Source organism: Pseudophryne corroboree, chromosome 2, assembly GCF_028390025.1.
Source record: "Pseudophryne corroboree isolate aPseCor3 chromosome 2, aPseCor3.hap2, whole genome shotgun sequence".
Taxonomy (NCBI): domain Eukaryota; kingdom Metazoa; phylum Chordata; class Amphibia; order Anura; family Myobatrachidae; genus Pseudophryne; species Pseudophryne corroboree.
The window spans coordinates 33,767,151-33,782,515 of record NC_086445.1 but is presented as its reverse complement, the minus strand read 5'-3'; the positions used below and the strand labels follow the sequence as shown (position 1 = coordinate 33,782,515).

At 44.1% G+C, this 15,365-nt stretch overlaps 1 protein-coding gene across 7 annotated transcripts in view; it reads left to right on the top strand.

Moving 5' to 3' along the window:
• LOC134994657 (zinc finger protein 260-like) overlaps positions 1-15,365 on the top strand; it is a 300,567-nt gene that overhangs the window by 235,961 nt on the left and 49,241 nt on the right. Inside the window, exon 17 of one of the 7 annotated variants that reach the window (XM_063950999.1) lies at positions 3,606-4,412. The exons of the other annotated variants lie outside the window; for them this stretch is intronic. Within the exon in view, the coding sequence (XP_063807069.1) occupies positions 3,606-4,138 (533 nt within the window). The 3' untranslated portion in view covers positions 4,139-4,412. Of the gene's footprint in view, positions 1-3,605; positions 4,413-15,365 lie in introns of those variants that run through there. 7 annotated transcript variants of the gene reach the window in all.

Sequence of the window (15,365 nt, the reverse complement as noted above, 5' to 3'; positions counted from 1 at the left end):
TGATACCTCACTTCCTCTTAATGGTAAAGCCAATGAAAAGAATCCTTAGTTTATTTTGGTTAAATTTAATTTAGATGGAACCAACACTGTATTAGATATGGTATAAATTAAGTAGAATTCACCTAATTATTACAAAACCATAGATAAGGATCATTAGTTTAATAAAAAGCTAAATTGAATTGTGGTGCTACTATAATTGCGTCACTTCCGCCATGCGTTCCAGCTACATCGAGTGGAACGCATGGCTAATTATATACACAGGAGCTGACAACTGTGCCCAATATAGTAAGTATATAAAGCCCTTGATACGGGCTAACATGCTCTATTTGGTGAGGGAGCCGGGAACGGCTCTCCTCCGTTCTTTGTGGCCCGTTCTCGATGTGTGTTCCACCTGCTCGCCGGTGGAACGCATCGGTAATGAGTCGCGCATGCGCTGGCCCCGGATATCTTTCTGCGTTCCACCTGAATCTAACCGTGGAACGCATCGGGGTCCAGCGCGCAGGCGCATAGCTTGCACTTCCACATTCTATCAGCTCACAGTATAATTCAGAGATCACTGGTGGTCATTCCGAGTTGTTCGCTCTGTAATTTTCTTCACATCGCAGCGATTTTCCGCTAATTGCGCATGCGCAATGTTCGCACTGCGACTGCGCCAAGTAAATTTGCTATGAAGATTGGTATTTTACTCACGGCATTACAAGGTTTTTTCTTCGTTCTGGAGATCGTAATGTGATTGACAGGAAGTGGGTGTTTCTGGGCGGAAACTGGCTGTTTTCAGGGAGTGTGTGGAAAAAACGCTACCGTTTCTGGGAAAAACGCGGGAGTGGCTGAAGAAACGGGGGAGTGTCTGGGTGAACGCTGGGTGTGTTTGTGACGTCAAACCAAGAACGACAAGCACTGAACTGATCGCACTGGAAGAGTAAGTCTCGAGCTACTCAGAAACTGCACAGAGAAGTCTTTTCGCAATATTGCGAATCTTTCGTTCGCAATTTTGCTAAGCTAAGATTCACTCCCAGTAGGCGGCGGCTTAGCGTGTGCAAAGCTGCTAAAAGCAGCTTGCGAGCGAACAACTCGGAATGACCACCACAGAGTATAATTCTCTTCTTAAAAGGCAGCAACCCCCAGAAATGGATTGTCATATATGGGTTTGCCTATTTATACATCTGCTATGAATTTGTACTATCATTAAGTGTACAATAAATGTTATCATTATTATTTGTAGCTGGATTGAATTTGAATTGACATATTTTAATTTGTATATTGTGCGCCCTCAGAATTTGTTTTTAAAGAGTTTCTTGGAACCCTGTCCCAGCAGTGGGGTTATTCTAGAGGTGCTGCCCCAATTTAGCGCAAGATAAGGGTAAATCGATATATTATATATAATATATATATATATATATATGTATGTATAGGTAAGCTGCTCCGATGACAGTGGGGGTTCCTGGTACTCAAAAAAACCCTGTGTGCGCATATCCAAGCCACATGTATGTCCATGGAGTGAAACACAAGCCACATGTGTGACCATGGAGTAAGACACAAGCCTTATGTACAGTACTGTGCAAAAGTTTTAGGCAGGTGTGAAAAAATTGTTACAATGTAAGAATGCTTTCAAAAATAGAAGTGATAATAGTTTATTTTTATCAATTAACAAAATGCAAAGTGGGTGAACAGAAGAGAAATCTAATTCTAATCAATATTTGGTGTGACCACCCTTTGCCTTCAAAACAGCATCAATTCTTCTAGGTACACTTGCACACAGTATTATAAGGAACTCAGCAGGGAGGTTGTTTCAAAGAACTAAAGATCTTCTGTGCATATAGGCTTGCTCAAATGCTTCTGTCTTTTAATGTAATCGCAGACAGCCTTGATGATGTTGAGATCAGGGCTCTGTGGGGGCCATATCATCACTTCCAGCACTCCTTGTTCTTATTTATGCTGAAGATAGTACTCAATTACATTGGCTGCATGTTTGGTGTTGTCGTCCTGAAGCAGAATCCATTTGAAGCCAATTAGATGCCTCCCTGATGGTATTGCATACTGGATAAGTCCCTGTCTAAATGTCAGTATGTCTCTGCATTGCTATAGGTCAGTTGTTTTTTTGCTGCAAAATTAATTATATCACCAGCAATGCTCTGTGGCCAGATAATGATGGTATATAGGGGTATCCTGGGGTTATACAGCAACAAGAGACACTTGTATTGTTATAGTAATAGCTTTCACAATAATATCCCTTTGATCGTGCTTATAGTAAGTTATATACAAGGTGGGCCTAGTGAGATTACACAGGTCTGTTTGGGTGTAAGCAGTGATAGACGATGTGTTACATCCCATCCTTCCTGCCCCAGCTGATCTCACTCTTATCACCAAATCTTTCAGAGCACTGTGTTATTATTTATATATATCTCCGTGACTTCTACTCACCATACTGGCTCACTTCTCCGTATACAGTACCTCTTACCTCTCTGACCGGCATTATGTAGAGTATGTTCCCTCAATTTTCCAGGGCAATCTGTGTAGCCTGGAGTCCTAGATCTGTGGATATGAAGCTTCTCCCATTTCCCCCAGGCCTCTAAGCAGCACATAGGCCGCCATAATCCAACGCTGCGTCAACCTGCGTCACAGGCCAAACGCTATTACGGTATCCGTTCAGATGGTCGACCATGTTATGGTCGACAGTCATTAGGTCGACCACTATTGGTCGACATTGACATGGTCGACATGGACACATGGTCGACACATGAAAAAGTCGACATGAGTTTTTTTAACTTTTTTTTCTTTTGGGGAACTTTTCCATACTTTACGATCCACGTGGACTACGAGTGGAACGGTAATCTGTGCCGAGCGAAGCGGTAGCGGAGCGAAGGCACCATGCCCGAAGCATGGCGAGCGAAGCGAGCCATGCGAGGGGACGCGGTGCACTAATTGGGGTTCCCAGTCACATTACGCAAAAAACGACACCAAAAAAAGTAAAAAAACTCATGTCGACCTTTTCATGTGTCGACCTTTCATGTGTCGACCATTTTCATGTGTCGACCGTGTGTCCATGTCGACCATGTCAATGTCGACCAATAGTGGTCGACCTAATGACTGTCGACCATAACATGGTCGACCATTCATACCGGAACCCGCTATTACATGTCACAGCGCTGGGGCTGATGATCCTAAAGCTAGGGCAGAAGAAGGAGCGGATTCTCCCCACCCCTGCCTGGTGCAGGGTGACCTGAGACGCGGTGGTGTATGATGGGAGATGTCCCGCGGACAGGTTGGGATCACATATAACAATGTAACGTGGACATTCCTCTGTCTTTCCGTCCCCTTCTTCTTGGTGTTTCCACCACTTATTGGCGTAACAAGGGCTCTAGATATGGAATTAGAATGACCATGTCGTCCACTTTTACATTTTTAATACACACTAACTAAATAGGCTTCATTGTAATGTAAAACTTTTAAGGAACAAATCCCTATGATGCTGAATAAGGTGAATAAAGCCTGATGTCTGATTTGTACACATGTATAATTACAGTATGTATCATTTATCACACATGATTACGCGACCCATCCGCTGATGTATAGAGGGTTTATCTTGGTACTTTCCTCCCCAACAGGTCCGCACGCCTCCTCACACTATCCTGAGAAGATGCATCAGTGCTCGGAGTGTCAGCAATGTTTCCCTAATCATTCAGCCCTCGCCACCCATCAGCAAACGCATAGCGCCAGTAATCTGTATAGATGCTCGGTTTGCGGAGTGCGTTTCAGCTCCAGATTGGTTCTTACTGCCCATCAGCGATGTCACACCGAGGACAGACTGTTTATCTGCTCTTACTGTGGGAAATCCTTTCATCTGAGGTCACGTCTCCTGTCACACAGGAGGACTCACACCGGGGAGAGACCATTTTCATGCCAGGAGTGCGGGAGATGTTTTACCAGAAGGTTTGGCCTTACTTCGCACCAGCGGATTCACTCTGGCGAGAAGCCATTTCAATGCTCGGAGTGTGGAAAACATTTCTCCCAGAGTTCCAACCTTGTCCAGCATCAGCGCACTCACACCGGGGAGAGGCCTTTTAAGTGCACAGAGTGTGGCAAGTCTTTCGCCCATCGATCCAACCTTGTCAAGCATCAGCACTCTCATACCTGCTAGAGTACATTCACATGTTATCAGTGCTTCAGCTGCTTTTCCCAGAGCTCAGATTTTGAAAATGAAATATATATAATAAAGAAATTGACAAAATATTATTAATCCTTCCCCCCTACTGGGATTAGAACCCTTTTTCTTCAGATTGTTTAACTAATGCTTATACCACTACTCTACTGAGACTGTCTAAAGAAAACTCTTAATGCACACTCCACAATAACATGTGACCATAGTTGTAATCAAATCCACAATTATATTCCGCTTCATTGTAGAGAAAACATACGAACATGGTGTCCCCTAACAAGATGACGGATATCATTAAATCATGCTATATGAAGTCATTATATAATAAGTGAGAATGTGTGTTTGTCCTTCATGCACGTCCAGAGCTTTGAACCTAGCTCCCCCACATTTGGCATGGTGGTGTAGTTTGACCAGGATTAGGTTTTTGCCTAGGTTTGAACTTCCTCAGGGCCATGGAGGTCTACACGGTGGCCACCAACTATGCCGTGGAGTCTTTGAATTAAAATTTTCGTTTAAGCATCTTCGCTCAGGGGGGGTCATTCCGAGTTGTTCGCTCGTTATTTTTTTGTCGCAACGGAGCGAATAGTCGCTAATGCGCATGCACAATGTCCGCAGTGCGACTGTGCCAAGTAAATTTGCTATGCAGTTCGGAATTTTACTCACGGCATTACGAGGTTTTTTTCTTCGTTCTGGTGATCGTAATGTGATTGACAGGAAGTGGGTGTTTCTGGGCGGAAACTGGCCGTTTTATGGGAGTGTGTGAAAAAACGCTACCGTTTCTGGGAAAAACGCGGGAGTGGCTGGAGAAACAGAGGAGTGTCTGGGCGAACGCTGGGTGTGTTTGTGACGTCAAACCAGGAACGACAAGCACTGAACTGATCGCAGATGCCGAGTAAGTCTGGAGCTACTCAGAAACTGCTAAGAAGTGTCTATTCGCAATTCTGCTAATATTTCGTTCGCAATTTTAATATGCTAAGATTCACTCCCAGTAGGCTGCGGCTTAGCGTGTGCAAAGCTGCTAAAAGCAGCTTGCGAGCGAACAACTCGGAATGACCCCCAGGATCTCTCCCAGTGCCGAAAACGGCACTGATCTGAAGGCAAAGGCTGATATGTACCAGTGGGGGGGGGGGGGGGGGGAGAGGTCCAATGGAAGAGCAGTGAGTCTGAGGATCAGCTGTCGCAGTGCACTGACAGTTACTAGCCATGATCTCCAATGTTGGTTTGCAGAGATTTCTTCTCGGCAACGATTTATGTTCTGCAGTGATTTCTGTTTTTTTTAAGTCCGTCCGCTCCTCGTATACCCCGTTCCAAACAGTCAGAGAGTACACTTGCCTACACTGTCGTTTACCCCTAATTTGCATTGTTATCCAGGTGTGAATGACTTCTGTTTTCCTTTTCAAAGCCTTTCCCTAAGTTTACTTCTTTTCACGTCTCAACCTTCAAAACTGTGGTCCTTTTCAGGACCATTCACTGCTAAATCACAACCACAGACTAAGTTTCAGAAAAACCATGTCACCAAAACAAAAATGATCCAGTCTGAGTTGCAGCTCCTCAGCTGGTAGAAGTAAAAGAGCGGCAAGGCGTGAGTAGGCTTCAGAGGAAGTACAAGCACCCTTGGCAGCTCAACAAGAGAGACAAGCAGCCATGAGAGAGAGAATCCCTCAATGCAAGGCTAGCTCGCCAATCTGCTGATAGACTTGCAGCAGGCAGGGCCATGGACTCCCCAGCTACAAGACAGACCTACCAGTTAGCCAATGATGTACAGTATGCAGCTTTCAGAGCCATAGGGTCTTCAGCAGCAACACAAATCCGACAATCTGCAAATGCTGCAAGAACTACAGTTCCCGGATTAAAACCATGGCAAGACTTTCAAGCATGCTGCATTTCACTATGCTGCAAATATCCATTGTGAGATGCACCCTAAGGTAAATAGTGGGAACATCTGCAGGCAATGCATGCCATGCAGTGCTAAGCCATGGGGCAGAGAAGCACTTGGTAAGTGTTTCTGTGAGGGCAAGTTGAAACTCCCACCACTCTTGGACCCACCTGAGCCACTTAAGTATCTGGTTGCTGAAACACAATAAATCAAAAGTGTTTTCCTCAGACATTCGAAAATATAACTCTGCTCTCCAAATGACATCCTTTGGAGCAATAGGTTTAGTGGATGATTCAACAAACATGTATGGAAAATTTAAAGCTCAGGGTCAAGTCTACCATTGAGTAGGATCACTGCTGCCACTTCCCAATGAGAATCATAATTGCCTTCAAGTTTACTTAATTGTGGATGGGAACCAGGAAGCAAAAAGTTGATGTAAAAATATTCCTGACACATAGTCTTTCACTTGCATGAAATGTTGCATGCTACCAATAACTACATTAAGAGCTTTAAGTAGCAATAACTATATCAATAGCTATAAGAGTGCCTTAGAAAACATGCCATCAGATGATCTTACAGTGAACATCCATGCTGACATGACACCTGCTGATGAACATCAAGATCGGTTCAGTGTCCCAGTGACCAATAAGGTATAGTAGCAATGATTAATGTTGGCCAAGAGTGTCAAAGCAGGGTCATTGTGAAAACTAACAGAGTGTTTAGGAACTCCAGCACTATTGTGTGAGACCCCTAGAGCCCAGTTGTTCCTTAGTGTTTAATGTACAGACCGGTACTAGGGTTGCCACCAGGACTTAAACCTCTAGCAAAGGGTTGTGCAATTATTTCAGCTGGGGGGCCACGCAACACTTGTGAAAATTTGAGGGCCGCACACTCAGTATAAGTCCCTTTTTGCTTATATACTTGCATTTTTCTGCTGTAACTCCAGAAACCCCCCCACCTATGTATGCATTAAATAGTTAATTATTCACATATTAATAATGGGGGCTGGCAAAAATAAATAGCAATGTCAAAAAAACTCAGAAGAGCCTTCATTCAAGTACAGGAACCACTATAAGCCAGTAATTAATATACTGCTGAAAACAAAGAAACAGCATCCAGTAGCAGCTCCTCTCCCTATCTCTCTCTTTCCCTGGACACAGTTACCAGCTCCTTTCCCTCCCTCCTTGGGCACAGTTACCATCTCTCCTACCTTGGGCACAGTTACCAGCTCCTTCCCCCCTCCCTCCGACACAGTTACCTGCTCCTTCCCTCCTTGGGCACAGTTACCAGCTCCTTCCTCCCTTCCACCACAGTTACCAGCTCCTTCCCTCCTTGGGCACAGTTACCAGCTCCTTCCTCCCTTCCACCACAGTTACCAGCTCCTTTCCCTCCCTCCTTGGGCACAGTTACCATCTCTCCTACCTTGGGCACAGTTACCAGCTCCTTCCCCTCTTCCTCTCTCCTTGGGCACAGTTATAAGCTCCTTCCACCATCTCCCTCCTTGGCACAGTTATCAGCTCCTTCCCCTTGCCTCCCTCCTTGGGCACAGTTACCAACTCCTTCCCCCCTCCTTCCCTCCTCAGGCACAGTTATCAGCTCCTTCCCCCTCCATACCTCCCTCCTTGGGCACAGTTATCAGCTCCTTCCCCCTCCCTCCCTCCTTGGGCACAGTTACCAGCTCCTTCCCCCTCCATCCCTCCCTCCTTGGGTACAGTTAACAGCTCCTTCCCCCTCCCTCCCTCCTTGGGCACAGTTACCAGTTCCTTCCCACCTCTCTCCCTCCTCGGGTACCGTTACCAGCTCCTTCCGCCCTCCTTGGGCACAATTATCAGCTCTTTTCCCCCTCCTTCCCCATTTGGGCACAGTAACCAGCTCCGCCCCCCTACCTCCTTCCTTGGGCACAATTAGCTACTTTCCCCCTCCTTCCCCCCTTGGGCACAGTAACCAGCTCAGCCCCCCCTACCTCCTTCCTTGGGCACAATTAGCTACTTTCCCCCTCCTTCCCCCCTTGGGCACAGTGACCAGCCCCCCCCCCCTATTTCCCTCCTTGGGCACAATTATCAGCTCCTTCCCCCTTTGGGCACAGTAACTAGGTCCTTCCCCCCTACCTCCCTCCTTGGGCACAATTATCAGCTCCTTTGCCCCTCCTTCCCCCCCTTGGGCACAGTAACCAGCTCCTCCCCTCCTACCTCCCTCCTTGGACACAATTATCAACTCCCCCTCCCCCCTTGGGCACAGTAACCAGCTCCTACCTCCTTGGTCACAATTATCAGCTCCTACCCCCCTTGGGCACAGTAACCAGCTCCTCTCCCCCTCCCTCCCAGGGCACACTTAGCAGCTCCCCCTCCCACCCCATGCATACTGGGCAGACCTACTGTAGCATTGACAATTCACAGCACAACCGCAGACAGCACTCCCCCACTGCAGACAATGCAGCTCAAATCTCCTGCGTCCGAGTGCTGTTGTTGGCTCCACCCCCAACTCAGAGTCTCCGCCCGATGCCTGACATCTACCAGGTCCTTCGGTCCAGCTACAGTACACACCCGGCTGCACTCTGTGACCTGTTCTTTCCACACACTCAGCGGCAGCCGCGGCTTGAAGCTTTTAAAGCGCAATAACAAGCAGCCGGTCGGGCCACTTGTTATTGCTCAGTGGTGGGAGGCAGCGGGTGGGAAGGATCGGTTCACGTCGGCCGTATTTTGCCCACCCCTACTCTAGCAGTAGGTTCTTACACAATAGGTTGGAGAACGCAGGATTATTGGCTGGAGTAGTAGCTGCAGGTAAAACAATATGGAAAGGAATCAGTTAACACAATTATAACCATAGGATACTTTATGTGTTCAGGACTTTGGATCTTTCAGTGTAATGGTAAGCAGACTGTGGTTGTGGAGTTTACCATAAGAGTAATGAGAGCTCAGTAGTTCAGCACAATACTTGAACACAGGTGAAATGCAACTGAGGAATAAGTGCACCGATTTGAACCAGTGCTTGGATGCAGCACAAGGGTATAACCCAGTGGCTCCTTCCGTTTTTAATGTGTAACGTCCATGGGAATGGGGACATACTCAGTACCTTTATGTAAACTGCTGAGTAAATGTATGAAACAATTAGCCACAGTTGAAATCCACAGAATGGAATGCAGAATTAACACAAAAGTTCAAAGAGTGTTTGCAGTGGTAATTAGCCTAAGATATCCACAAGACACAGATGGAGTCCACAATAATTAGCAAATGCGCACAGCATAAACTAAAGTAACTAGAGCTAGATAAAATAATACAGGCACCTAGCTGCCAAAATCCTTCAGGAACTCGGTTAGGCAAAACAGGAGCTGTTACAGAACAGGGACCAGCAGACCAGGCTTTCAACATGAACTAGAAACTTGGAAACAGGAAATATCACCAGTCCTGTGGAACAGGGTTGGCTGCCTCCTAACAGGATCAGGGCCCAATAACAAAGCACAAAGCAGACTGGACTCCTTAAAAATAAACTAAATGTAGTTAAAAAGCTACACGTAGTAATCCGTGTCCTTCGCTGGGACCAGGTAACACAGTAGCCAGCTGGAGTCCCAGTTACCCGTCAACTGCTGGGACCAGCAACTCCCATGGTTGGCGTGACGCAGTGTTCCGGTCACCTGGCAGCGACCGGGACCACTTACAAAGATGAGACACGGCAGTGACTCATGACACAGAGCATATGATGCACTGCAATATACATTGCTTTTTTGGCAATGGATACAATTTTCAGGTCATTGAGGGTCACAAATTTACATCAATGCAATTCTATGCCTATAGGTGAATGACACGATCAACAATTTTTAACCATCTGCATCGTTGTGAACCACATTTCTCTCCATTTGTAGTTATGTGGGACACGATTGAAAGTGAAAGGCTTACAGTAGATACCTCAAGTTAAACCAAAAGCCATTTCAGGCAACAGAGTAAATTCACTTACATGATGCCACGGAGAATGATGGCAATGCTGACAACATTGGTCAGCCATTTATTTTTCCATGTTCTTTGATGTTGTACGCAAGAACTTACTCAAGATGCAATGACCTGTCAGGAATTATGGAGCACCGGATATGCTTATCACTTTCACCTATAATCTAAACTGTGCAGAGATAACAGCAAAATGATGTCCTACCCAGAATCGTCAGGACCAAACAGACTTGGTGGCTAGAGTATTTTGGGAAAATCTTATTACACTGGATATCATCAAGCATTCCCATGGACTTATCTTTGGAGAAGTCCGTTCTTAGATGTATTCCATAGAGTGGCAGCAGAGGTGATTTCCCGATGCACATATATTATTTTTTGGCTTTAAGAAAAAATCAGACCCAACCAGATCGGCACATGCATCAGTGCGGAACTTCGAAACCCAGTTGTTGGTCATGGTCTCCTTGCGGTGGACCTTCCTACTTGAATGCTCCTTGTACAGTATGAAACATGGAAAATGCTCTAAAAGATACCCAAGACAATTCCTACAAGAAACTCAAACAGGAAATGATGGATATCCACTTTACAAAACAAGAGAGCCAGATAAGGGTGGGTTTCAGGATCAGTGGCATGGGGTTATAGCCAAAGACAACATAAAAAACTGAAGGCTGCAGATGTACTATAGGGTCCATTCTTCAACCCCAGCAACTGGAAAATAAATCACTCTTCATGATGTTCTTATCTTGTATCCCACCTACTAGAAGGCCCTTGGGTTCTCCATTATGACAGAAAAATGCTTGGATGCACTGTGCCTTATTCAAGTTTACGCAAATGTATACGTTTTTCCAGGTTATGGAACTGCTAATCCTCGCAACTGAAGCTGCCATAGAAGAAAGAAGAAAGACACCCACTGGAGCCATCGCAAAGTCCTCCGCAATTGCGTACTCATACACAGCACCAACGCAATAACGAGTAACACTTACGGTTGGCTTATGGCTACATAGTCTGGCCGCATCAGTAGCGATGCTGGTGCCATGTTTATCTACATACATGATTGCAGCTGAGGCTTATACGTTCCTCGAAAATGGCCATGACATGCCTATATTTTTGCCGCCACTCCTATGTTAACTCCTCCAAACGGTCGCCTACGGTCAGTCACTACATATAAAATGTCACTGCGATCGCAAAGGTATCACGGCACATGCGCAGTGGAATCGTGGAACATGTGCAGTGTGCTGATAATTCTTCCATACATATATATATATATATATATATATCCTTGTTGTAAACTCCGGCACTCCTGTATTAGCCACACATACTTTGCTCCGGTGCCTTCCACCCGGGGGGGCTGCCCCAGAATACAAATGTGACACAAATGAGGCGGCACTCAAAGACTGATTAAGAGGTGATCTTTGTATTGAAAAAAGTTGACGTTTCGGGGACGTGCTCCCCTTCCTCAGAACAATTTGAACAATGTGACAAGTGAAACTTAAATACACACAACTTACCCCGAGGGCCTCCCACCACTGGCGTCCTCCCTCGGCACGTTGCCCGCAGCTCCGATCTGGCACTTCCGGCAGCGGGGCGGTAGTGACGCAACGGGACCCTGAGCGGTAGCCATGGTAATACTTAAGTGTTAAGTGTAGCCAGGTTAAGTGTTACCATGGCTACCGCTCAGGGTCCCGTTGCGTCACTACCGCCCCGCTGCCGGAAGTGCCAGATCGGAGCTGCGGGCAACGTGCCGAGGGAGGACGCCAGTGGTGGGAGGCCGTCGGGGTAAGTTGTGTGTATTTAAGTTTCACTTGTCACATTGTTCAAATTGTTCTGAGGAAGGGGAGCACGTCCCTGAAACGTCAACTTTTTTCAATACAAAGATAACCTTTTCATCAGTCTTTGAGTGCCGCCTCATTTGTGTCACATTTATATATATATATATATATATATATATATATATATATGACAAGAATTACTCTCCCACTGCGCTATTTCAAATAAAACACTAAAATTAATTAATTATATGGCTGCCTGTATCCTCTAAGTTCCCTGTTAGGAGGAACTAAATGTGTGAAAATATGAAACGAAATAGAGGAGATGGCGCCAAGGGAGTTATATCAATGCCCTACCTAAAAACGGACCCTTACAGTACTCTCCGGATAAATTACGTCAGATAACAAATACTAACATAAAAATTTATTAAAACAACATATAAACCCGACACAAATGTTCATAAGTATACAGAGTTGATACATTTACATTTGTCGCACAATTTGAACAATCAGTTTGTAGTGATGAGGAAAAAGCGTAGATATATCACTACGATTTCCTCCTTCTCCTTATTGTAGATTCGGAGGTAACATCAGATAATAGATAGATAAATAACCCAACGCGTTTCGTCTTGTTCCAAGACTTCATCAGGGGTAAAATCTCTTCATTTCAGAACATATTGTCAGCACATAAAAGGTCATTCAAAGATGTATGAACAACGTTTCAATATTTCAATGGGACTTGATTGATACAGCGAGGACCATACCTCATATATCATCAGCTTGAGTCTGACATTCAGATATTCGAATATGGGGAAAATTCATATGTGTATAGAATCTAACTGGTTCGCAAGCATAAGGAACCTCGTCGGTCAGCAGCTTGAACCTGACACTCAGAGACTCAGGAGTGAAGGCAATTCAAATGGGTATAATGTCTAACCAATTTAGAACACGTGGTAGACCCTCCAGTGGTGCAGTGCTGACAGCCAAGTCTCTGTATAATGAGTCATTATACAGAGACTTGGCTGTCAGCACTGCACCACTGGAGGGTCTACCACGTGTTCTAAATTGGTTAGACATTATACCCATTTGAATTGCCTTCACTCCTGAGTCTCTGAGTGTCAGGTTCAAGCTGCTGACCGACGAGGTTCCTTATGCTTGCGAACCAGTTAGATTCTATACACATATGAATCTTCCCCATATTCGAATATCTGAATGTCAGACTCAAGCTGATGATATATGAGGTATGGTCCTCGCTGTATCAATCAAGTCCCATTGAAATATTGAAACGTTGTTCATACATCTTTGAATGACCTTTTATGTGCTGACAATATGTTCTGAAATGAAGAGATTTTACCCCTGATGAAGTCTTGGAACAAGACGAAACGCGTTGGGTTATTTATCTATCTATTATCTGATGTTACCTCCGAATCTACAATAAGGAGAAGGAGGAAATCGTAGTGATATATCTACGCTTTTTCCTCATCACTACAAACTGATTGTTCAAATTGTGCGACAAATGTAAATGTATCAACTCTGTATACTTATGAACATTTGTGTCGGGTTTATATGTTGTTTTAATAAATTTTTATGTTAGTATTTGTTATCTGACGTAATTTATCCGGAGAGTACTGTAAGGGTCCGTTTTTAGGTAGGGCGTTGATATAACTCCCTTGGCGCCATCTCCTCTATTTCGTTTCATATATATATATATATATATATATATAATAGAGTAGGACATATCGCAATTTATGCGCTCCTAAATTGGAGTTTCTCTTTGCTGGTGAATGAAATGATAACTGATTTGTTTAGGAAAAAACTACAGGTGATACACCTCATTTTGCCACACATATAACGTCCCTTTACTGAAGGAAATAACCAATTGGATGTCTCTAATTTACAACACATTCCAGGTTTCCTCCGTAACACTAGTAGCTAATTTTGACTTTTAACTTGGCATATAAATCCCATTTAAAATTGTCTTATTGTAAAATACTAAAATGATTATTAAATGTGTTTTTATGACTCAACTGTTCATTATATTTAGATAAATAATGCATTTGGATCTCAGACTGTACGTGATTAGTCTGACCACTATTTTGAAGTATTTTTGGGAAAAGGAAGGTCCGCCATTCTGTCCTTAATGACCTATTGTATGCAATTTCCAGCAGAGATAAAAGGTAGTTTATTGAAACATGATGCATTCCTAAATCAAGGTCTTTAGTGTCCACTGGAAAAATGTGAAAAAATTACTGTCTACTTTTTTTTTATAATAGTTCACCGAATGGTGATCAAAACAGTGCATCAATTTAAGAGTCCAATTATTATTCAAATAATTCAAGTGTTTGGTCCTCATCCCCTTCCCAAATAATATCTAAATATAACAGCCACAGGTCCTGATTTAGAGTTGTACACAATGTTTAAGCAAGTGATGGATTATCAACAGAATTTTATTGAAAAGTGATTGACAGGAAGTGACCATTTGGGGTTTTTTAATGAGGAATGGATGCAAAAATGCAGGCATGTCATAGCCATTTTCAAGGCATGTATCTTCCGCCCGCTCCAGTCATGTACATACGAAAACATGACGCCTGTGGCATTTCTACCGTGTCCTGTTTGCATAGCCACAGGTCTACCCTTAAGTTTGATGTTCCTTGTTTTTGCGTTTAGGCTATGAATATGTACGCAATTGCGAATGAGTTGCGATAGCTCCAGTGGGCATCTCTTTTCATTTCTGGGTAGCAGCTTCACAGTTCCGTAGCCTAGAAAAACGCAACTGGCCATATATTAATTCGCAAAACTGGAAGCAAACGTAGTGCCCATGGCTGTACCCACCACTTGAAAATAGATGGAAACAACAAATGTGAAATAATCATGTACTATGGTGGTCATTCCGAGTTGTTCGCTCGTTGCCGATTTTCTCTATATTGCAATTAGTCGCTTACTGCGCATGCGCAATGTCCGCAGTGCGTCTGCGCCAAGTAAATTTGCTAAAAAGTTAGGTATTTTACTCACGTCATAACGAGGATTTTTCATCGTTCTGGTGATCGGAGTGTGATTAACAGGAAGTGGGTGTTTCTGGGCGGAAACTGGCTGTTTTATGGGTGTGTGCGGAAAAACGCTGCCATTTCTGGGAAAAACGTGGGAGTGGCTGGAGAAACGGGGGAGTGTCTGGGCGAACGCTGGGTGTGTTTGTGACATCAAACCAGGAACGAAACTGACTGAACTGATAGCAGTGGCAGAGTAAGTCCCGAGCTACTCAGAAACTGCAAAGAAATTTCTATTCGCAATTATGCAAATCTTTTGTTCGCAATTCTGCTAAGCTAAGATTCACTCCCAGTAGACGGCGGCTTAGCGTGTGCAATGCTGCTAAAAGCAGCTTGTGAGCGAACAACTCGGAATGAGGGCCTATGATAGAAGTGATCACATTCTAAATTAATTGGCCTAAATCCTTTGAAATCTCCATATCTGGAATTAAAAAACTAGCAGTAGCTTCAATCTTTGTATATCGTGTACAAAGATTGTACATCCAATGAAATAAATAATTAAACTTAATATACCTAATGATATTAAACAAATGCATAGTGTTATGGATATGTGCTAAAACATATTTTTGTAAAATATGATCAATAAAC